General features: G+C 38.0%; 1 protein-coding gene across 7 annotated transcripts in view; it reads left to right on the forward strand.

Annotated features, from left to right (window-relative positions):
* The window catches only part of ELOVL7 (ELOVL fatty acid elongase 7), an 80,886-nt gene extending 55,821 nt beyond the window's left edge, over positions 1-25,065 (forward strand). For 6 of the 7 annotated variants that reach the window (XM_057742976.1, XM_057742969.1, XM_057742985.1 and 3 more), the window contains 6 exons: positions 7,539-7,729; positions 11,083-11,163; positions 11,783-11,839; positions 14,110-14,215; positions 19,852-19,988; positions 22,300-25,065. In XM_057742976.1, the coding sequence (XP_057598959.1) occupies positions 7,539-7,729; positions 11,083-11,163; positions 11,783-11,839; positions 14,110-14,215; positions 19,852-19,988; positions 22,300-22,509 (782 nt within the window). In that variant the 3' untranslated portion in view covers positions 22,510-25,065. Of the gene's footprint in view, positions 1-7,538; positions 7,730-11,082; positions 11,164-11,782; positions 11,840-14,109; positions 14,216-19,851; positions 19,989-22,299 lie in introns of those variants that run through there. The other variant, XM_057743019.1, reaches the window with a different exon arrangement.
* The last annotated feature ends 408 nt before the right edge of the window (positions 25,066-25,473 follow it).

Genomic DNA, 25,473 nt, shown 5'->3' on the forward strand with positions numbered 1-25,473 from the left:
TTTCAAAATAGACATGTAACTCGCTACCTGAACTCTCACAGTTTAACCTTGGGAACCAAGTAGATTTGGGTACATTTTTTTGAAATACACCTGTTTGGAAGAACAGCTCCCTTGCTATCCAACTTTTGCTATTCACTATCCCAATTGCAGGAACCCAAGAGATTCAGTTAATCAATACCCTAACTCAAGAGCCAGAGAGATTTAGATGATGCATATCTATCTAGTGCTAGAAGTATAAAATGTTTGAAGACAAACTACTTCTGAATTCCACTTCCACTTTTCATGGGTCAACTCTATTTTTATTAGGAATACTTACATTGAAAAGCTGAGTAATATTAGGTCAGAAAAAGGAACCACAAAGGGGCGGAGGTGGCTAGGGAGAGACAAGGAGAGCCCTGGAAGCCGTGTTGCAAATAGTTCAGGGAGGATGAGAGAAAGAGACGGGTAATGCTGCCTACCTGAAGCTATGCTAACAAAGTCTCGCAAGAGGAGGGAGGGTATGAGGGTGTGTAGTGAGAAGACCTAGATTTAAGTTCAGACACAACAGTGAACCAGCTAGGTGACCTTGAACAAATTATTTATTATCTGTGAGTCTCAGTTTCTTTGTTAGTAAAACAGAGATGAGAATGGCATCTGCCAGCTACTGGATAATATGCATGAAAATGCTCTTTTATTTGGGAAATATCCCAACACAAACGGTGGTAGCACTGGTGGTGGTAGATGAGTGATAGAGCATTTCCTTCTTCAAATACTTTTAATATAGCATATCTTTTTTTTTTTTTTTAAGTTTTTTCACATTTTTTCCCTGTCAAAATCTAGAAGGTTTAAAATATTTTGTGTTGAGATTTGTAACTGTATGAGAACACTATCAGGTATAACAAGAGAGGCTTTTTGCTTCTGCTTAGTGTGGTATTGATCTCTGAGAGCCATTAGGAATAATTTCTGGCCATCTTAGTCCAGTGTTACTTTGCCTACCCTGCGAAGGTCTGAACCTATGATCAAGTGCCAAGAATTTCAAGTGTATTCTTGGCTTTGGCCCTAATCCTGAGTAGACTTCAGGAAACTTAACTGACATTCACTGGTTTTCTGATTTCTAGAGAAGTGGGGGTCGTGCGCAGTTATTTCATGTGGAAAATTCCACAGCTACAGAGTTTTAAAAGGGTTTAATTAATACTTAAGCTAAGAGAGGATTTATTGTGATTCTTAGATATGAAAGGTCAAATCTTGAAACAATGATATAACATTTTTCATGTTTAAAAAGCAACTTTCAGGGCTTCCTAGGTGGCGCAGTGGTTAAGAATCCGCCTGCCAATGCAGAGGTCATGGGTTCGATCCCAGCTCCAGGAAGATCCCACATGCCGCGGAACAACTAAGCCCATGTGCCAAAAAAAAAAAAAAAAGCAACTTTCGTTGTATTTGCATAACAGTGATGACTTTTCAGACTTAGTTGTGATCTTTTTGCAAGAAGACGAGTCTGAGTAAGATCTGCTGCCACTCTGAACCTTTAGTACTTCACAAAGTACCAAACGTACGTCTGCTTTCCCTTCCAGCTTCTTCATTTTATTAGTGCTTAGAATTTTTTTTACCAACTAGAATACCGTGTTTATGACAGGTTTTTTTTCCTTTAACTATGTGCAATCAAAAGACTGTTTCCCAGGGCTTCACAGGCCGGCTCCATCTTCCCCTCTCCTTTCAGTGCTATGTTATATATTCATAATACAGAATTCACTGGTCACAGTCTGCTTTCCATCCTAGATCTTCCAACAGGCTTGTTTTGGCAGTGGGGGGCGGGCAGGTTGCACAGAGTGAAATTTACTCTTGGAGCTGTACAGTTCCATGGGTTTTGACAAATGCCTGGAGTCATGTATTGGTGCTTAGAATTTTAAAGGGTGTATTACATGCTACTTAGGAGGAGAATATGCTCTTACAAGTAGTTGATGGAAAAGTTCATTAATATTCTATGTAGGTGGCCCTTGTCCTCCCCTGTACTTGGTCTCTCTAGAACACTCTTAGAAGAGTGATCAGGCCAGTAATAGGTCAGAACTTTGGTAATCACTGGGGTGTGGACTCTCAGACAGGCTGCCCTCCCATCCTCTGCCTTTATCTTGGTTTTGTTCATAACGCTTAAACCCAACTCTGATGCTAAATAGAAGGTGCATGAAACTCTCCCTCCCTCATCAACCTTTTGTCTCTAGGGAAGACAGAACTCACTTTACCCCTGAACCTTTTGTAATTTGTGGGATCACAGACTGAGGCAGAATTCACTTTAAATGCTGTCGAGCAGTCCCCTCTTATCCAGTCACCAGCCACACTTGGCCTGTAGACATCTCATCACCGGGGGCCCCCTGCCTCACATGGAGGTGGGCTCCCTATTCAGAAAATGTCACTGTTGCCGAGAGGGAAGGTAGGAGAAGTGAGCAGTCATCAGAGTCAAGGGCGTATTACAGACTTTGAGTTTTATCTGCTCAGTAGGGAGAGCTAATTTAAGCAGAAGAATAAAGCAAAGCTTTACTTCTAGAAAGTGAATTTGGCAGTTGTATGGAAGACAAGATGTCGCAGATTGGACCAGGAGGCAGAGAAACCAGAGAAAGGTTACTGCAGATTACCTAGTGGGGGATACTGAGGGCCTTAGTGCAGGTGAAGGAAGTATGGAAGCCCTGGTTTGTAACGTTGATGGTTTATCATGGTTACCATGGCAGCTTTTTTAAAATATGGATGCTTGGGGAACTCCCTGGCTGTCCAGCAGTTAGGACCCCTCGCTTCCACTGCGGGGGGCACAGGTTTGATCCCTGGTCAGGGAACTAAGATCCCACACGCTGTACAGTGTATCCAAATAAATAAAGAAAAATAAAGTCTTTCTTAAAAACAACAGCAACAATACCAACAACAACAACAACAAAGTATGGATGCCTGGGACCACACCGAGACTTTGTTTTTGCCATCTGCTTTCTAAATATTCCAGAGGTGATTCTGCTGTGCTGACAAAACTGAGATCTGCTGAAATAATAGTAGCAGTGCTTACTGAGCACTTAGGTTGTGCCAGGCTCTTTACTTTTAGTAACTCACTAAATCCTCTCTGAGATACATGCTGTTTTGTGTCCGGTTCACAGATGAGGAAACTAAGCACAGAGAAGTTAAGTCAGTGGCCCCAGGTCATATGACAAGTCAGTTGCAGAGCCAGGATCAGAGTGCAGGCTGAAGTAGGATTAAAAAGCTTGATGTTTTGGTCTCTTATTTACTTTGAAAATAATATAAAATTAATTAGCTTTTCCAAAAAGGTAAGATTGTTTAAAAATCTGTAGAACTTGAAAATCACACTCAGGATTTTTTTTAAAAAGGTGTGTGCTTAAAATGTTAAATTACAGGAAAAATGACTTATTTAAAAATTATTTTCTTGTGCTTCCTGAGCCAGCCCAGCATGCTTTTCCTGGCTTTTTGTTTTTCCTACAGCTACCAGCAGAACAGAAATATGATGTCATTTGATACCCGCATACCACCCCCTCCCCCACCTTCCCATCCGCTGCCACTGCTGAGCTAATGAAAGAGTAGCATAAAATATCTCTAATTCAGGAATTCCTTTACTGACAAAAACAAAAACCAAAAAAACTAGTTTTCAGTCATGCCTGTGATGTCCATTAATAACAGGAACATTTAAAATTTCTTATAAAGAAAAAGAAAAAAATAAAAGTCACCCATATTGTCACCATCCAAAGGTGATAATGTTAACATTTTTCCAGAAGCCTTCTTTAAGTATTGGTTTTAAGTCTTTATTTCATTGGAGATAAAAACTAGACATATTAACATGGCTTATGATGTTCATATATTTAAGGTTTGGATTACCCACTGATGGAAAAAATCCGTCAAAGTTTTCATCAGTTCTAAAACCACAGTGAGCTATCACCTCACACCTGTCAGAATGGCCATCATCAAATAGAACACAAGTAACAAAAGTTGGTGAGGATATGGAGTAAAGGGAACCCTTGTACACTGTTTCGTGGGAATGTAAATTGGTGCAGCCACTGTGGAAAACAGTATGGAGGTTTCTCAAAAAACTAAAAATAAAACTGCCATATGACCCAGCAATTCCACTCCTGAAATATCTAAAAACAAAAACAAAAACAGTAATTCAAAAAGATACATGCACCCCCAATGTTCATAGCAACATTATTTATAATTGCCAAGATATGGAAGCAACCCAAGTGTCCATCAACAGATGAATGGATAAAGAAGATGGTGTGTGTGTGTGTGTGTGTGTGTGTGTGTGTGTGTGTACACACATACATACATACAATGGAATACTACTCAGCCATAAAAAAGAACAAAATTTTGCCATTTGCAGTAACATGGATGGACTTGGAGGACATTATGATAAGTGAAATAAGTCAGACAGAAAAAGACAAATACTATATGATATCACGTGTGAAATCTAAAAACTAAACAAACTAGTGAATGTAACAAAAAAGATGCAGACTCACATATAAAGAGAACAGATTGGTGGTTACCAGTGAAGAGGGGTGGAGGGGCAACATAGGATTGGGCGAGTCAGAAGTACAAACTATTGGGTGTAAGTTTGGCCACAAGGATGTATTGTACGGCACAGGGAATGTAGGCAGTATTTTGTAATAACTGTAGATGGAGTATAATCTTTAAAAATTGTATTTAAAAGAAGTTTGATCATTCTAATTTTGTCCTTTGGTCCCCAGTTCTCTGACATTTTTTCTTTACTGAGACTTCCCTGGTGAGTTACCAGCCTGTGGCTAGGGTTTCTCATGGCCTTTTTTTTTAATTTTTATAAATTTATTTATTGGCTGTGTTGGGTCTCTGTTGCTGCATGACACATGGGATCCTCCTGGAGCAGGAATCGAACCCGTGTCCCCTGCATTTGCAGGTGGATTCTAAACCACTGTGCCATCTAGGAAGCCCTTCTCATGGCCTTTTTAATTGCACATGGCACCCAGATGTCCTGGGAAACTTTTTAAAGGGAAGGAAGGGAACTGATAGAAGCAATAAAAGATTTCAGTGATGTGCACCTGGATAGCTTGATTTCAAAATGTTTCCTGATTTAAAACCGTGACAGTCTTCATATGAATCTTTTTTTTTTTATCTTGAGAACTTTGTATTCTTATGAATATCTATCAGCAACTTTTGTTGAATGTCTCTTTTGTACATAATAGTTTACTGAAATTATTCCTGCTAAGAGCATCAATCCAGGGACACTTTTCAGCCCACATTTTACTTTCCCCGTCTGCCACATTTGTGACCTTGATTCCTTCCAGAAATTCACTTTTCCCCTGGCTTCAGGAGATCTCATTTTTGTGGTTTTGTGGTTTTCCTTCTACCTCTTTGGCTGCTCTTTCTCAATCTTCTCTAGTTTTCTTTTCTGCTGCTTTTTTCCTCCTTTGATTGTTGATTCCTCCAGAGTCTGACTTTGGCTACTTACTCTACTCACTTTTCCTAAGCCAGTATCTAAACAACAACAAAATCTCAGTGTTTTTCTTAACTTCCACCTGTCTCTCACTCCCCATACTTAAATGATTTGTAAAAATTTATATTTTCTACCTCCTTACTATATGTCAAAGTGATCTGAGCCTGTTGATATTCTCCATCACTACATAATTTTTTAGTGGTTTCATTTATAAATTTATTGTAACAAAGGGCTCTCTTTCCACAGAGAGTTAGTTCCACAAGGTGTTAATGGTATTCTACAAAAAATCAGGGCTCCGTGGCCAAGTAAGTTTGAGGATTGCTGCATACCACAATTCTCGTCTTGGCAATTCACAACAAACATGAAGCACTAAGGAATTCTGCAGGAAAGCACCTTGTTTAACTTAGCATTTCTGGTAGACTTTCCCCACTTTTTGTGGAAAGACTCTAAATATCTTTCTTATATTGCATAGTTTGAGACATGTTTGGATAGGATACAAGGTAAGGCACAAACTCATTTTTCTTCCAAGTAGTCAGTTTTGCTATTTACTGAATCATCTTTCCCTTCCTGCTTGCTTATATGACTTTGTTTATCATCTATTAAATTCCTAAATACCTTGGGGTCCATCTTAGAGCTTACTTTTGGCTTATTTATTATTTCGAGATAAGGCATCTGTCAGAATTTTTGAGGGAAGCAAATATTTGAGTATAGAATAAATCATCTTTAATAGCTACAGCCATGCCCCAGTATATCTGAGTATCAAATATGAACTTTCCAGCAGTAACATTGAGGCCAAGTGAGTCACCAATCACGGAGTCAATGGAAGAAATTTTTGCATTGGGAAGGAAGTCAGACTTGAAAGGGTAGTCAGCGTCTTTTGGTAATTGGCTACATCATTAGCAGTTCCAGTGGGCAAGGGCTGTATTCCCCCACCCTTCTTTTCCAATTAACAAGAGTGATGGTGTTTAGCAACTTAAGGTTAGTCAAGACCCAATTTTGAGCCAGATGCACTTGGAAACTTGTCCATACATATTTTCTTTTATAATATTCTGGCTTCATGAGGCAATTTAGTAAAAGTACACCCGAACTACTTAAGATTATAGAATTAATCACATTTCCTCTTGAGTTGCAATTTTTAATTGATCTAATTCTCATGGCCTGGACCTAGCAGTGAACATGTGAATTTCTTTTTTACATAATTGGGAGGCTAATACTTTTTTCGCTTGTTTTTTCTTTAAAATATGAGATTGCGGGGCTTCCTAGGTGGCACAGTGGTTAAGAATCTGCTTGCCAGTACAGAGGGCACGGGTTCGATCCTTGCTCCAGGAAGATTCCACATGCTGCGGAGCAACTAAGCCCCTGTGCCAAAAAAAAAAAAATTAAAAAAAATAAAGCTAAAATATCACATTGGTTAGCCCACATTTTGAACACCTAGAACCCACCCTTTAGATAATTAAATGATGCTAAATTTCCTTTCAAGTGTATGATACAATATACAGAAAACATTCCCCCAGTTTTCTTGGGGAAAGAAGAAAGTTAAGAAACAGCAAACCCAAACATATTTTTATACATAAAACAGTGTCTGGATGGAAAAACTCATATGTTCCTAGTGGATGTAGATGGAACGTGAAACTTGACTGGGTGTCTTCAGTTCTCCACATCCACTCTGTCCCGCGTGCTGGGCCATGGACAATGATCAGTTGTGAACCACATGCATAAGCTTGCTCCCCTGCCCTCTGGTTTCTGGTTGGGTTCGGCCAATGGAGAGAGAGGGAGGCGAGGGTGCTGATTTCCCTGGCCCCTTATTTGCAGGATTGCCCTGCTGGCTGAATCCCTCAACTGAAGGTCACAGCTCCTTCCCAGAAGGGCTTCTCCACGTGACGCTCTCCTGGGCCCTGGTAACAACTACCCCCCTTTGCCCTTTGAGCCGCACTGTTTCTAGCTCCATCACAATCCCCGGTGATTTCCCTTGCCACGTCCTGAAGATAGTAGCGATCACTGACCAAAGAGTCTACTGTCAACGTTAGGATCTAGGTGCTCACTTAAATGCTGGTGACTGTCAGTTATCTCTTGGCTACATGGATGTGCACTTACATCTTATTTTTTCTCTTAGATCCAAGAGTCGAAGACTGGCTCCTCATGTCCTCACCTCTGCCACAAACCATCATCCTGGGACTCTATGTCTATTTCGTCACATCCCTGGGACCAAAGCTCATGGAGAATCGAAAGCCCTTTGAACTGCAGAAAGCGATGATAACGTACAATTTTTTCATAGTACTCTTTTCTGTGTACATGTGTTATGAGGCAAGTGTCTTCAGTCTCCCTAATGGGAGAATTTTGCCTGAGTCTTTACGTTTCTCTGTCATGATGTTTCTTGTTACGACTGTTAGGGTAACGCTCCAAGATTTAAGAAATTTCAGAAACTTAGCTCACTAGAGCAGGCATTTGTCAAAAAATTGTTGTGTTTAGACCAGATATTGAACTCCTTAGAGAATCTCAGTATAGTCTGCCTCACAGGTAGTGAGAAAAATTAACATTAATTTTTGCATGCAGTTAGCCACAAAAGATGATTGAATGAATCCATAAATGTTAAATTTTAAGGAAACATAGTTGGAGAAATTAGATAACTTACCCAAAGTAGTGTAGCTGGTAAGCGGAGGACTGATATTTAAATCCAGGTCTGTCTGACATCAGAGCTCATGCTGACTGTAATGAGTTGTCACCATCATGATAGGAACTTTGGGTTCTGCATGCCCTGATGACCTATTAGGTGGTAGAGCATTTGGTTTGGTTGCTGGGCTTTGTGGGGGACAGAGAACTTAGACTCCTGCAGAGCAGTAGGAGAGGAACGCTGTCACTTAACTGTCAATAAGAGAACTTCCAGGACCCAAGAGCAGACTCATGAATTCTCTCTCTCCCCTCTGCTGATGGCAAGTCTCAGTCACCTTCCCTTACCTGCTTTTCTGGGATTCCTTGCTTCTCTTCCAGTGCTGGCTGGCTTTCTCATTCTCGTCTCCTTACTTACTTCCTCTGCAGCACAGCCTGTGCTTCCTCACAGCTGGGACCCAGGAGGGCCTAGCATGACCTCTCCAGCCTCTCTAGACATCAGGGCCTCTGCACACGCATCCCCTCCAACATGATTCCTGCTGCAGATCCACTTGCTTGGATCACCTTAATTCTGCTCTGGCCTCATCTCTCACAGGCCTCCATGAAGTCTGGGCTTACTTTGCTGCCTTCTACTTTATTTCCAAAATTAACTCACAGGTCACCTTACTGTCCTTTCTGGAGCATAAGCAGCTGAAAGGGAAGGAGTAATAGAATAGAGCCGGGGAGCAGAAAAAAATACATGCTTTTGGCAAGTTATCAGAGATAGGATATAGCTTACTGTAGGACAGTGCTAAGAACAGACCTGGAAGCCAGGAGACCAGGGACTAGTTAGTCCCAGCTACCCTACTAACTAGGTATCTGATTTGCACTAGTCATTTAATTCTCTAGGCCTTACTTCTCTCATTTTGTAGAGTCAGGACTGAGCTTGTGTCTTTATGCTCTGTGTCTGATTGTGTCACCAAATGTGATACCCCCAAATATATTTCTCTGGAAGGGATCCAATTATTATCAGTAAGTTTCAGTTTCTATTTTAGCAATTACAACATAAAAGGTTTGAGAATATCTGAATCTGAGAGTTTCTATTTCCCATTAACCAGTAATACTAGAGTAACTTATATGCCAGTTTGGGGTTTTTTTTACCTGCCAAATATAAATTATTACTCTTCCTTTGCGAAAGCCTAAAATATAGACATATATGTCAAAAGCTCCACAGACATCTGGAATGTTCTTAAACTTAATAGCAGGAAAGCGTTAAGTTCTGCTTTCTGTTTAAACAAAGACTTTTGACAGCTGAGCAATGTGTCACCTCCCAGACACATCCCAACACTTGGTTTATAGGGTGGGGGCACGATTGCATTTGGTCTACAGAGTGAACCCCTCCGCTAAGGATGTTAGGGCAAATACAAACACGGGGAAAGGAAGTATATCAGACTAGAGGAACCCACATGCCTCATTTTATAGTGATGGTTTGAACGTGCTAGTTACTTGGCAGCAGTCGAGTAATGAAGAGAGACCAGGGATGACGCTGCAGAAGGCCACATCACACAGCTCTTCCTACTCGGCGCTGTGCTTGTTTGGGGTAGGGTGACGTGGGGAGTCAGTCATCCCCCTCTAAGTGAATGGACTTAGCGTGTTACTTGCCTCAGTCAGAAGGGAGTCCAAGTGCAAGAGAATATGAAGACGCTCACCGAGAGATCAGGATTTTGTAAAACAAATTTAACTATTTCTGTACCACATTGCCTTGTTCCTTTGAGAAAATTTATTAACTTGTTTTTGTAAGATATTTTTATTGCCCTTGAAATATGTTGTATACTTTTCCGAATCTTAATTTTCAAGATCTCGTAATTCACCACGTTAATAGTGTGATTAAATTATATTACAAATCAAGCTAGGAGCTAGTATCAAAGAAGGATAGTGTTTTTAACTACCACAGTCTAAGTAGTTTTTCTTTCTCCTTCATTTCTTTTCTTTTTACCATTAAAATGTCATTTTGATTGCCTCATCAACTTTTGCCTTTAGAAGTTAATTTACTGTAAAGTAGTCATTTCAGCTTTAATTGTAATTGAAAGTACAAACTTAAAATGTAATGTAATAGGAAATGATATAATCCTTATGCTGAGAAAGAAGACATCCTAGGGAAGATGTTGGCATTTGTGAGAACAGGATGACAGAGAACTGGTCATATTGTCAGAACCCTAAATTAAGCCAACCATTTAATATAAATGTTAATTTTAAATTAGAGCCCTTAGTTTTTCATTTTCAGTTACTGTTTTAAAAGGAGACCTTCCCATCATCAGACTGAGAGAATGTCAATGTAATCTTTGAATTATGGTCCAGACTTATCAACAATAGGCTTTCTCTTCTCACCACTAGCCTAAGGTCACTTCGTGGGTGTGTTGGAATTAAGGCTTGCCAGACCGCACTCCCTAGTTAGTATTTGCGTCTCTTACTTGTCATGTGATTCCAAAGCAAAACAAATACGTGAGTCTTGTCTTTGGTTGATCTTGGTTTAAAAGCCATGGGCTATCACTTCCCGTTACATCCACTAGCCGAGACAGGAAGAATCCAGTTGATGCAGCCATTGGATGAGCACATTGAGAAAGCTGGTTTGCTCATTTATTTGTTGACTCATTGCAAAGGTTGGAAATCATCAGAAAAGACTGATTTCAGACTCAGTCACCCCTTTGAGAGCACACAAACATGTGCACAGGCACATAGAGATGTACGTAAGGCCAAACACTTACCAGCATTTGCTGTTTAAACAAAACATTCCTAGTATTTTGTTCTCCACTATATTAGAATAATCATTCTAAGAAATAGCCATTTTAGTTAGTACACAGTTTATATAAACGTGACTTTACGATTCTGAAAACCCTTGATGCTTTGATATCAAGCGAGTTGCTGGTTTGTAATTGTTCTAGCCCGCCTTTCCCTCTGCACTGACTGCTGGCTCAGCTGAGAATGTCATGAAAGAGACACAATCAAAACTACCTTCGTTGTTGCCACTGAGCAAATACTTCCGTCTTTAATATGCACGTGCTCTCTTGCAGTTTGTGATGTCTGGCTGGGGTACAGGTTATTCGTTTCGATGTGAAATTGTTGACTATTCACAGTCGCCTACAGCATTGAGGGTAAGTTTCTTTTTGGAAAAACTTGTAACTTAAGATCAATGTTAAAGCTTTTGAACTCTTTATAAACACTGAATGTAAAATCAGAATGAGTAAATGACTCAATTATCAGAATATATGTGTTGAGAGAAAAAAGCTAAAAATTACGAGAAAAATATCAAAGAAATTCAGGTGTGTGATTTTCTGTAAAATGAAAATTGAGGACTTCCCTGGTGGCACAGTGGTTAAGAATCCGCCTGCCAATGCAGGGGACATGGGTTCAAACCCTGGTCCGGGAAGATCCCGCATGCCGCAGAGCAACTAAGCCCGTGCGCCACAACTACTGAGCGAGCCCCAGTGCTGCAGCTACTGAAGCCTGCGTGCCTAGAGCCCTTGCTCTGCAACAAGAGAAGCCACTGTAATGAGAAGCCCACGCACACAACGAAGAGTAGCTCCCACTCGCCACAACTAGAGAAAGCCCACGCACAGCAACAAAGACCCAACACAGCCATAAACCAATCGATCAATCTTTTTAAAAATGGTAAATTTTATGTAATGTGAATTTTGCCAAAATTAGAAAAAATAAAATTTTCTTCCATGTGAAAAAAATGAAATAAATTCGTATCTATGTGTGTTTCTGCAGATGGCACGCACCTGCTGGCTTTATTACTTCTCCAAATTTATTGAGCTGTTAGATACTGTGAGTATGTAATCACCACATTTGGTAAATGTTTCAATGAAAGCAATAAACTGTGAGTGTTCAAATTGTCTGATAACTTTGGTTATCTCTCTTCCTCAGGCAGACCTCCTGTTATCTTTTACTTTTTATTATCAGTCATTTTAGAGAATAGATAGGATATACTTATTTTTCAGTCTTTTGCAAATGCCAAAAGATTTTCTTATGTATCTACCATCTGGTTACGATAAGAATGTAACTGTCACATGTACTACAAAACTACATCTCTAGATAGATGGATGACAGTTGTTTTGTAAAGTAAGTTCAGGAAGCAAAGAGCAGAGAATATGTTGCCTTTGCTTCTTTATTGCAAAGCACTGTGTCATCCATACTCCTTTTAGAGGATAAATGCTTCAAAATTCATCAACTTACACTAGAATGTTAGGTTATCCCTGGAATATCAGTGATTTCTGTAATATCAAAACTATTTCCAGCTGTGTTTCTCAAGTCCAGGCTTTACTGGGTCTTCTCTCTTCCTGAGGGAAACCCTGACTTTGAGTGACTGGCCCCTGGGAGAAGCCAGTGCCCTGGATTAGGATCCCTGATGAGAGGAGAAAGCAGTGCATCTTTATTTCCAGAAACAAAGGAAAGCTGGCTATTTATTGAACCTTTGTGGCATGTGGATCTTGTTTACCTGGAATCAGTTCTGGGCCTATGACTGACAAGTGTGTTCTCTCTTCAGAATATATACCACTACATTTCTGGTAGCAAATCTCAACATGCTTTACCTTCTCAGCTGGCTACACATGATGTTAGAATTAGAAAGGGGAATTTAGTGAGCGTAGAATCCAGTGGTTCTCAAACTTTAGCATGCATTAGAATCGCCTGAAGGACTGTTGAAAACACACATGCTTGGACCCCACCCTCGGAATTTCTGATTCAGTAGCTCTTAGGTGGGGCTCAAGAATTTGCATTTCTGTCAAATTCTCAAGTGCTGTTATTGCTGTTGGGCCAGGGTCCATACTTTCAGAACCCCTGGTGTAGTCTAGTGGTTCTCAACCCTGTGGGGCTGTGGACCTAATTGCATTAGGAAACAAAAACCTGGGCCCCACCCCCAGAGATCTGGTGTCAGATGGTCTGAAGTGAGAGACAAGGCATGGTTATTTAAAAACAAAAAACAAACCTTCTTGGACATTGTAATATGCAGACAGGGTTGAGAACCATTGATCTAGCCCTGAGCACTTAATCTGAAAAGAAATGGAAGCCAGAAAGTTACAAGACTTGCACAGAGGAGTGCTGCTACTGACTAGGACTAGGAGCCCAGATTGCTGGTTTATGGCTTTTTCTGTTGCACCGTGTTGCCTTCCTCCATGTGCATAAGCAAATGCATTTTGACTTCATCGGTCCTGCTTTGCATGTTCTCAGTTTCAGCTTCCATAAGGAAATTGTTGCTGTTCCGTGTCCTTCCCTGAACCACACTCCTCAGATACTCTCAGGAATGCTTTTGTTTCTGCTACTCTGTTTAGCTCTGTCCTTAGAAGTCTAACTCATCACTGGTCTTCTGCATTTTGAATATTTTTTAATATTTAATTCTGCTTTTGAGTATTTTTTTGAAAAAAACAAACAAAAAACTCCCCCCAAAGCCTTCCTATTCTGCCTCTTTGTTTTTGTAGAGTTTCTGTAAACCACTGGATACATTCAATCGGGTTGGTGCCTCTGTTGCCCTTCTCATTTTTCCTAAGTTGCGTTTGCTTTCTTTTTCACCCTGCTTCCCCAATGAACTCTTCAAGTATTTATTTCCCTCTTCATCTTTCTTTAATAATCATTTGCTAACTTCTGATTTGCTGCAAGTCCTCTTTAAGTTTGCTTAATCCCTCATCTAAATTGGTAGGATGTGTTAGGGAGCAGGGTAGAATTTCAGATCTAAGACTTAAAAGTCGCTGCTTTCCCGTATATTTCAAAATCCACATTTTTTTTTTTAAACCCATAACATTTTTTCCATAATTTTTGGTCATAGTCTTCACTTTATATCTTTGATTTTTAAATCTGCATTCAGTATCTTTTCACCTTTTTATCGATTCTTCCATGACTAGGCATCGTATCTAAGTTCTCCTGTACTAATTGCTTTTGAGCTGTCTCTTGGACAATCAGCTGCTTCTATAGGCATTCTGTAAGGCAACTCTTTCAGAGCACATTTCGATGTAGAACAGTTTGCACTTTGCCAATATTTTTGTAAAACTAGATAAATTATTGCATGATTTTATATGAACTTGATTTTCTTTAAATTATTTCAGATCTTTTTTGTTCTACGTAAGAAAAATAGTCAAGTGACTTTCCTGCATGTCTTCCATCATACCATCATGCCATGGACCTGGTGGTTTGGAGTCAAATTTGCTGCAGGTAGCCAAGGGAGAGTTGGGATCATGTGTTATAATTGATTACATTTCTATATGCTATAAGCATAAATTCTATCATTAAGTGTGATTTAAAAGAATCTCAAAACATCAAAGAATCACTTTGATCAAACTTCAGACTCTCATTAATTATCTGAAACATAAACAGGACTCCTAACTAGATCTCCCCTCCACTCCTCAATACTCTTTAATATATACAACCTTTGGGTATAGCCTTCTACACATATCCTTTAGTTGTTTTGTTTGGTTTTTATTCTTTTCCTATATAGTTCTATAAATGTTTTTAAATAAATAATAAACAAATAAAATGGTAAAATCTTTGGTTTTATAGGAATAGAGTTAGATAACTATTCCTTGTATGTTTCCAGGAAATTAGAATGTTTATCTCAAGTTCCATGGCTTCTTTGCTTTCAAATTTCCAAAAACTGATACACATCCCAATGCTAACAGCTCTTTAAAGATGTGTCAAGTTGCAGTTGTCCCACCTTCCCTAAACATCCTATCATATTAAAGGATGTTTTGATATTGCTTTTTAGGTCAAAAATAGTTTAACTCAAAAGCTTGGCAAACAGGTTCTTTAGTTGGTTTTGATTTTATGATTCTGAACATCTAGCATATGAGAAAACAGGAAGGTAAGTCATTTTACCTATCATGAAGTTTTAAATAAGTGATAGCCTCAAGGATATAGTCTTATCTTATTAGCAAAAGTTGTTTGGGGTTTATTTATGCTAGTTTCTTCAATTTAAGATATCTTCATATAGGCCCACAGCCCATACTAGACAAAGCTTTAACATTTCTGTGAAGAGCTCGCCGCTATTGGGCATTCTGCCTTTGTAAGACTGAAAGGAAAGAGAAACCACAATCGAGGAACTCTTGTTTGAGTTTTAGACTCTCTCAGCATGGGGGAAATATCTGCATGTCTCAGAGCATGAGGAGACATAAGCCAGTGGCTAGAAGAAGATGCCAGAACCTAGGGGAGCCGGAAGGGCTGTCCCTACCTTGGCCTAAGGGCATCAGATTTTTCAGTATGTAAAATAGCTCCTTGCCCAAAATTGGCGTTTATCTGTTGAGGATTTTTTTTTTAAAGGAAATGTAGTTGTTTTTCTTATAATGTATGTATGTTAATTTAAAAACTTAACTCATATCATAACAAGATAGTCTCATCTGTATCCATTTCACAAATTGAAGGTAGTTACATTGTATAATCACCGTTATTTTACTTTGCTTTCTATGTTTTTGTTTTCTCTTGCATGTATATTGTGTCTCTCAGTTCTTTCTACAGTGATATTTCTTGACACTATTTCTTCTGGTGAAAATTAGAAAAATACCTAAACATCCAATAATAGAATGGTTATGATGTCTTGTGTTTATAATTGTGAAATGCAAATGATATTGAAAGACATTTAGCTCAAACTTCTGTTAAGCAGCTTGACTGCTAAATTATCAGAAATAGATGACTGTTCTTACTATTCTGTTTTTAAAGTATGCTAGACAAGGTGTTTTCACACCCTTAGAACTTATTTATTCAGATTTCTTCTATGAGACCAGATTATTCTATTACAACACTGAAAAATAAATATAGATTAAAAATATATAGGAAGACGATACCCCAAATAGTGATTTAGAGAAATTGACACAAAAGTGGTCTCTCTCTCCTTCTTTACGCACCTCTGCACTTTCTAATTTTTCTAGTTTGAATATCTGTTGATTCTATAATGGGAAAAATAAATTTTATTTGAAGAATAGAGTTGAGCATTTTTCTAATTTCTATCTTTGAGTCCATTGATTGTCTGGCTTCCATTTAAAAAGCAAGCAATACTTTCAATAATGAGCATTTAAATATATAATGTGCCTCAATTTTTCAGTGTTACCATGTTTATAGACATTAAGCACTTTAGAGTGGATTCGTTGTCCACACCTCAATTCCCCTTCTGCTTTACAAAATGCAAGTGGTAGAAAGAAAGTAGTGTTTTCTTTTCTCTCATATGTCCCATGAGTTGGCACTTCTGCTCTCATATGTGGAACCCAGTAAACACTTGTATGGCACACCTGATTATCTGTTCAGTGACAAGTGTACAGCAACAAGAGCTGAGGTAGTTCCAGAAATGTGGTGTGGCGTTGGCTTTCATTCCTAGAATAAAACTGTCCAGTTTAAACTGTCCTTGCAAAAACTTGAGCACAGCTGATCTCTATCTAGTATTTAATTTCCTGTTTGCCTATTGTACTCCTCCCTGGGATAACAGCCATCCAGCTTTTCTTTTGAGCGTGATGAGAATATTTCTGTGGCAGGTTTTTGTATTAATTATGTCTATACTCCCTTCCAGAGGTATAGAGAATTGTGATAATTACCCAGGCTGGTTCCTTTATTTTTTTCCAAACCAAAGATGTAAAATGTGATGGTACTAATTACAATTCATCCTGAGATATTTGCTTTTCAGAACCATTATCAAGAAGAAAGCAAACTTAGAAAATACTTTATTCGAAAAGCCTTCCAAAGAAGATAGGAAAAGCACTGCTAATTAAAATGTGATTGTTCTGTGAACAAACATTAAAATAACTTACCAGAAAATAATCATAACTAGAGAAAATAAGCAAGTTAATTTGATTTGATAGCTTATTTTGATCAGTAACCCTTACTAAACACTCTTAGCTACCCTAGTGCTTTGTTAAATTCCTTTCCGTAGGAGCCTCATTTTAGGACATTTAAACAGTGAAAGTTTCCGAATGGAAAGTGGAACTCTTCTACCAAAAAATGAGAGAGGTGTCTTAGTGAGAAAGGTTCAGTCTGATGTATTTCATTACCAGGCGTGAAATAAATTTCCTGTGTATATGTAATTGTGAGACAAACGGACTTGAGAGGTATTCGGCTTGTCCCCATGTTAAGCAGATGACTCCAAAACTGTTCTATTTGTAGATTTTCCTAGAAAAGGTGTTTTCACACCACACCAATGTATTTATTCAAGTTTCTTTTGGGAAATAAGGCTAATCCAAGTGTAAATAATAAAACCTGGGAGGTTGTTAATGTGTCATTAATTCAGTTTCTTCTTACTTGAAATTTGTGATAATTAAAGGATTAGCTAAAATTTGATTTACTCTATTCAGGAGAGGAAAGTTTATGAAGCACAGTATAGCATAAAGAAGACTTTAGGGGAGCATTTAAACTACTTAAAAGCAATTATTTAAAACAGGTTATTTTAAGGGGTACTTCAGCAGTGGTAAGATTTAGAAGTATCTAGCTTTGCTGTAATTATGAATGATTTTCAAAAAATAATTATTTTTCAAAAAACTTAGAAACAGATGTTGGAGAGGGTGTGGAGAAAAAGGAACCCTCCTGTACTGTTGGTGGGAATGTAAGTTGGTACAGCCACTATGGAAAACAGTTTGAAGGTTCCTTAAAAAACTAAAAATAGAACTACCATGTGACCCAGCAATCCCACTACTGGACATATATCCAGAGAAAACCATAGTTCAAAAAGAAACATGTACCATAATGTTCACTGCAGCACTATTTACAATAGCCAGGATATGGAAGCAACCTAAATGCCCATCAACAGATGAATGGATAAAGAAGATGTGGCACATATATACAATGGAATGTTACTCAGCCATAAAAAGGAATGAAATTGAGTTATTTGGAATGAGATGGATAGACCTAGAGACTGTCATACAGAGCAAAGTAAGCCAGAAAGAGAAAAACAAATACCATATGCTAACTCATATATATGGAATCTAAAAAAATGGTACTGATGAACCCAGTGACAGGGCAGGAATAAAGATGCAGATGTAGAGAGCGGACTTGAGGACATGGGGTTGGGGCGGTGGTGGCAAAGGGGAAGCTGGGATGAAGTGAGAGAGTAGCATTGACATATATACACTGCCAAATGTAAAATAGATAGCTAGTGGGAAGTTGCTGCATAACATAGGGAGATAAACTCGATGATGGATGATGACTTAGAGGGCCAGGATAGGGAGGGTGGGGTGAGTCACGGGAGGGAGGGGATATGGGGATATATATATAAATACAGCAGATTCACTTTGGTGTACCTTAAAAATTGGCACGAGAGTGTAAAGCAATTATATTCCAATAAAGAACTTTAAAAAATAAAAATTAAAAAAGATAATTATTTCTACTATGAAACAATTTTTATGACATTTCTCCTTAGGAGACTGTAGTTGAAGTAATAAATTGGTATTTTTGCTTTAAACTTTCTGTAAGTCACAGTGTTCATGAATTCAGTCCTTCCTCTAACGTAATTAGGCAAATTTATGAGGTTTTGCTTTATTTATGAAATTAAAGAATATTAGAATAAATAAAATAAAGTATTTTGGAGAAAAATGTAAATTCCAGGTCGACATTACTGAGCTGACTCAGGCTCTGCATACAGAATGAAGATTCTTCTAGATTGTGCATCTTAGGAAAGAGACACTAGGGAAGAGTTTTGGGTTTTTTCCCGTATCATCAACTGCACGCTCTGTTACCGCTTCCACTGCACTACTGATCCAACTAAAGACAGTTGAAAGCATCTTTGCTTGTATTCCCCCCAGGGTCCTTTTCTTCCATTCTGAATTGAAAGCAATCAGTGGGAGAGGTGGTGGGCTTAGAAGACGAAAACCGAGGTAGGAAGGCACAGTTGATAACAGTCAAGTGGAAGCAGTAAGCAAAGATGATTTAACGATTAATAAATGTTTAGTTTGGAAAAACAATGATTGATTAAAGCAAACAGTGTGGCTTATTAATGAAACCAGTGGTTTTACTGCCAAAATTGTGTGCCACTAAAAGTATTTATTGAAAACTATTGAGAGTGGAAAAAGTTAATTTGATTTTACACAATGATATGTAAAAAAATATTCCTAGTGGCTTTACATATAATAACCCCAATTGGAAAAAACTCAAATGTCTTTTAATAGGAGAATAGATAAATACACTGTGAAGCATTCATGTCATGTAATACTACCGCAATAAAAAGGCAATCTACATGGATGAATCTTAAAAATAGTATGTTGACTAAGAGAAGGTAGCCACAAAGAATACATCCTGTGTAATTCTATTTATATGAAGTTTTATAACAGGCAAGACCAATAGTTGGTAGTGGAAGTCAGAATAAAATTTACACTGGGAGGAGTATATTCTTGGAAGGGGCACATGGGAACTTTATATGGCATCAGAGAATGCTCTATGTCTTGGATTTGGTGGTGGTAACATAGGTGTACATGTATGTAAAAAATCATCAAGTTGTACATGTAAGATTAGTGGACTTTGTGAGCTTTATATCTGCTAATCCTCACTAAATAGGAATTTGATTACTATTACTTAGCAATATATTTAAGAGGTAACTCAACTTAGTTTGTGAAAGTAAACCCAAATCGTAAGACTATGTTAAGATATAACAGAATAAATAAACTCATGCTAATTTATTTTCCAAAATTTATATTTTATATTTTACTAAATGAATGTATTATCCAGCTCCTTCTAATCTGATGGCTGTTTAACAATGGTGATACTTCACGTATATTTTTATTCCTACTAAAATTAAAAAATAATTACACTAAAATCTCAGTTCTGGAAAAAATATGTCTCATTTTAAGGAACAATGCCCCCATTTTACACTAATTTTTTTCCAGGTGGTTTGGGAACATTCCATGCCTTTCTAAACACAGCTGTACATGTAGTCATGTATTCCTACTATGGACTGTGTGCCCTGGGACCAGCCTACCAGAAGTACTTGTGGTGGAAAAAATATTTGACATCATTACAGCTTGTGAGTAATTATTTTTCTTTAAAACCAGATATGAAACTAAACTGGAAATTTCTGTCGCCAAGAAAGGCAGGATTGCATGTGTTTCCTTTCAGATTGAGGTGGTGTCGTGTACTCCTGGTTATCAAAATACTCATCGCTTTGGGACTTTGAAGTGGTGTGCAAAAGCATGAGACATAACTGTGTGATCTTAATTACATAAAAATGGATGCTTAGTTGTGTAAATACACAAATGAGACCTAGAAGGACACATCAAAGGGTAAACTGCTTGTGATGAGGGATGACTTTGTTTATTGCTTCTTGTGTTCTTTGGTTTCCTATTATCCATATGTTAACTTTTAAGAAATAAATGTTATTTTAAAAACCTTAAAAAAAAAAAAAAGAAACTAAACTGGAGTCACTTGTTTTCCATATGAATAAGGATACTAACAAAGAACTAAGGAACAAAGAAGTTCTAAAGAAGAAAGTTTGTAAAACATAGGGATAGAAATTGCCCCGTGTGGCATCCCGTCATTATCCTTTCTATGTTTGAACTTTTGTCAGGAACTTTATTGACAACAAGGCATATCTGATAGCCAAGAGGCTCAGATAATTAAAGCAGCATGTGGCGCTTTATACCACCTTTACACTATTTTAAGCATCTGTATAAAATAGATAATCTTGATTATCAAAATAATCTCAAAATAATGTGAACTTCAATAGATGTAATATTAAATTAGAAGTAGAAGCTTTGTATTCTTTTTTTTTTTTTTTTTTTGGCACATGGGCTTAGTTGCTCCGCGGCATGTGGGATCTTCCTGAAGCTGGTATTGGACCCGTGACCTCTGCATTGGCAGGTGGATCCTTAACCACTGCGCCACCTAGGAAGTCCCTCTGTATTCTTGATCTAAATGAACTTGAGGGAATGTAACTTTGAGGGAATTCCTATGTGCCTGCCTATCTAGTCCTAACATTTACAAGCCTATTTTCCTTCAACTAGTAAAAGTACTGTGGGAATTAAAGGTGTAGAGTGGTGGTATAATATACCATATTGACAAAAGTGACAGCGTCTTAAGTAACCAGCCATAAGGAAATGGTGAAGTAAATTATTTTAATTCCTACTTTGGAATATGACAAAGGAATATGAAAATTATCCCCAATTCCTTTCTTTTTAAGTGTTTTTTTTATGATTGTAAAGTAATATGTGCTCATTGCAGAGAAATTAGAACATCTATACTGCATATAGAATCTTGTATTAGGTTTTTTTCATTTAACATACTTGTAAATGTTGTAAAAGCTTTTTAATAATGTGGGAAAATACTTAAAGAAAAAAAGAATAGATGTTCATTATTATTTCAAATGTGTTGATAATACACAGACACACCTGCATGGAATGTTGAGGATGTTGCTTAGGCTTTCTAAGGTTTCATTTTACCATCTGCAAAATGAGAGGAATAATTGTAGCTACTGCACAGGAACATCCTAAAAGTTCCTTAAGATAACACAAGGAAAGTTGATGTTGATAATTCCAGGAATGATATGAAAATCTTAACTATGGTTGTAACAAGATGGATTGTGGGTAATGGTTGTTTATTTTTACGTATAGATTTTTACTCTTCCATAATTTCCACAGAACACATGTTGCCTTTTAATCATGAGGGGAAAAAAAGATATCCAAAAAATCTGGACATTAGCCCAGAATGTGTCCCTTTTAAGACTGTGTAGAACGTCCTGTAATACAGAGCCCTTGGGCTCTCTCACCCCTTGCAAATTCTCTGTTGCAGTTGGCAGATAGCATGTACTTTTATCTATGACAGTGGAGGAGAGGTGGCAGATATGAGGACTCAGAGATGCTTTGGCTCCTACAAAAAAAGCGGGGCTCTAATTAAAATGTTTTTATTTCCCCTCAATTGAAATATCCAGTCTAACAACAGGACCGAATGTTTGAAATTGAACTGCCCTAGAAAATTAAGCCATAATGTAGTGGTCCTGCGTGCATTTCCTCAGTTAAGGACTCAAGTCAGAGAGGGATGGTTCTCTAGGTGTGAAAGGGCTGTTCCGCTGCGCCGCTCCAGGGACATTTACATTGCAGCACCCCCTGGAGTTGTGTGCTTTGGCAGGACTGAATAGTGCTTCCAAATTCCCATCTGCATTTTGACATTGATCCACTCACTATCACTCCCATGGAGGCTAGATGGAAGGATAAAATTCCCTGTCCAGCAGTAGCCTAGATGTGGTTGGAGAGTGTTTAAACCTAAGCAAAGAATGCGTTACGTAATTGCTCCATTGTGACTCTTCGTAGCTGAACAATACTTTTCATTCTTCCATCCGCTAGGTCCAGTTTGTTATTGTCACCGCCCACATAGGCCAGTTCTTTTTCATGGAGGATTGCAAGTACCAGTTTCCAGTCTTTCTGTACATCATTATGAGTTACGGGTGCATCTTTCTGCTGCTCTTTCTCCATTTTTGGTACCGTGCTTACACCAAAGGTCAGAGGCTACCCAAAACTGTGAAAAACGGAACCTGCAAAAACAAAGATCACTGAAATTTAAGCGCCACATAAGTCTATGAATAAGACTGATATCTTGTCTTCCTTGACAATCAAGAGATATTTCCATGTGCAGTGCATTTTGTATATTTTTCAAAACCAAGAGCTTGTATTTTTATGATAAGTTATTGGGGTTTCTGATATTTGAGAGCCCAAAGCTCCCAGATAACAGTCTTCTGATAATTAGAGCTTAAAGCAGCCATTTTTTCAGCTGCTTTTAAAACTAATCTAAAGGTTTTATTTAATACATTTTTTTAAGAATGAAAGAAGGATATGAAACAGTACAGTAGTCTTCAAAGATGTCTAGTATAGATGAAAACTATCGTTAGATATTTTGAGCACAGACAGAGATCCATGCCGTACAGTAGATTCCTGCTGCAGGATCCGGAAACCCTTAACTGTGGGCTCTGGCTTTGTTGCTTGTTGACCATATTCAGAAGACACTGTATTTACTCTAGACTTAAATTCCCATTCCAAAGAGCTAACATGAATGAACGTTAAGTGAATGTTTGATCAGTTATCATGTAAAATCACTAACATTAATTTTTAATGGATCTCTTGAGTAGCCAGCACCAGTTTTGCTTGTAAGACCTCCTCACAACACTTTTGTTGTGTAGAGTGTTTAAAAGTAACAGTCCTTTAGGTTAGTACATTGACGCCCTTGAAACTAAGGTAAAGTTCGTATTTTGAAAACAAGGTGATTTGTTCTAATGGCTTAATGAACACTCTGTTCTTACCGTTTTGCAATGAACTTTGTGTATTTCTGGAAAGAAGTGAATTTGTCAATGGAAAAAATATTCCATAGTTCATGGGAAAAACAGTTGCCTGTATTATTGTAATGTCACTTTCTTATATTATCATGGTTTAAAGCGTTATCTTGGTTAAATATATACTGGTTTGATGTGTAAATGTTCATATCAGTAACACACATTAAGTGATTTTAGGCCGCCCATTATACACAGTTGCTAGGAATGGGTTAAGAGTGGCTTGTGAAGCAACTGGAAGCAAATGGTGGCAGAGATTATCCAGGGAAGATTTGGTGATTTAGTCTCTCTCACAAAGACAGCGAGCAAGAGAGACTGTATAATAGTTATTGTTATAGATTCACTGCATGGAAAAATATTTTCCAGAATTTGAATTAATTAACAGCCTGGATTTCTTTTTTTTTTTTTTCAAACTTATAAACTATATGATGAAGGACTGAGATTCATTTTGCATAGCTTTCGTTTCTTTAAAACTGCTACTTTCTAAAATTCTCCTGTTTTCACATTTTCTTGTTGGAGAACCCAACTACTGGTCATAGACTTTTGCCCAAGACAGCAATATTTGGACATTTCTGAATTTTTCCATATTGCTTTTTTGCATGTACACTTGATTTTGAAGGATTGCTTATGCTTGTGTGACTGTTAGCAATTAGTACCCCGGTAATAGTGTAACACACGGTGATACTTACCGTACAACACAGCCTGGGTGTTTACCCACTGTAAACTCCTAGGGTTAGGTGTCTCCCCCCTAATCCATCAATCTGTACCATGGCCTTTTCTCTTCACACTCACCAGACTCACAAGGTTATTTGCCTTTAGTGATTTCACTTGCTTACAATATGAGAAGATGAGGGTTGATAAAGGGGGGGATTTCATTTTTTTTAAAATAAATAATATAGAACAGGAATGCAGAGCTAAAAGAAACAACAGCTCTAATTTATTTCTCTGTGAGAGTCTCAGGGGTCCTTGAGTGTTTTCCTGTTTGGCTCTTCAAATCCAGCCTGTGCGAAAATGAGGAGGTATGGTAGATGCTGTTACACACACACACAATTCCCAAAGACCCCAGTAGGGTAAAGACCAAAAGGAAGCAAACTAAAAGAAGATAAAACAGGAGAGTTTGATTTCTTTGGTTGCATACTTTCCGCCCTGCACTGTGCAACCTCTCCTTGTCTCCTTATAGTTTTTAAAATGTTTGATGTGCCTGTGAACTAACAGCAACATGGGACGGAACCACATTCTACATGCTATGAATAGGAGTGGAGAGCTAGAATGTTACATGAAAAGAAATTAGAGCTGGCGGAGGTAACCTTCATATAAACTTCAGCAGATCAGAATGGGTATCACAGGATATAGGACTGGATGGGCATTGTTTTATTAAATAGCTCTGTGGGTCACAGAGAGTTTCTGTTGGAGTTTCATCTCACTTTTCAGGACTTCATTGCCTTTGGGTTTGCTTACCTAACAAATAAAAAGGCCAGCTACAAAATCTGGCTTATAACATAAAGATCTATGAATCCTTTAGAACCTATATCTACATTATAAATAAATGCAAATATAAAATTTTAAATATCTATGGGACATTGCCACTTCACTGTCTTAATTGAGTAGAATTCTTAACTGAGCAGACTACATTGTTACATAAATTATAAGATTATGAGGTTACATTTCTTCAATTATCCCTTATTTCTGTTAACTATTTTAAAGACTGTGGAAAACTCCATGGATACTGTCAAAGTTTGGGTTTGGTTTTTGGTGTGTGTATTATAATAAATTCGTGGTATTACGTGTATATATGTGTGTGTCTTTCATTTTGGAATCTAACTGCATACGTTTGCATGGATAGATGGTTTTTAATCTGAATATTCATTTAACCAAATCATTTTATACACTTGTACACTTGCTAAGTTTAGAGCTCTGTGCTAGACATTAGAGTGATACAAAATACAAAGATGCCTCCCGCCGAGTTGGAACCTCCTGCAGCTTGCAGACTGGCAGAGGAGATTATGGTACAGGCAAGTATATGATTGGTGTCATATAAGTGAAAGCCCTGGCTCTTAGCAAGCAGGGAAGGCTCCTCGAAGGTATTTAAATTTGGGTGGTATATTTAAGATGTACAGGTTATCAAAATGTGGAGTGGGTTAGTGGGCAAGGTGTTCTAAGGGAAAAATAACAAATCAAGGCCCAGGGGAAGGAAAGC

The sequence above is a fragment of the Hippopotamus amphibius genome, chromosome 1 (genome assembly GCF_030028045.1).
Source record: "Hippopotamus amphibius kiboko isolate mHipAmp2 chromosome 1, mHipAmp2.hap2, whole genome shotgun sequence".
NCBI classification, from domain to species: Eukaryota; Metazoa; Chordata; class Mammalia; order Artiodactyla; family Hippopotamidae; genus Hippopotamus; species Hippopotamus amphibius.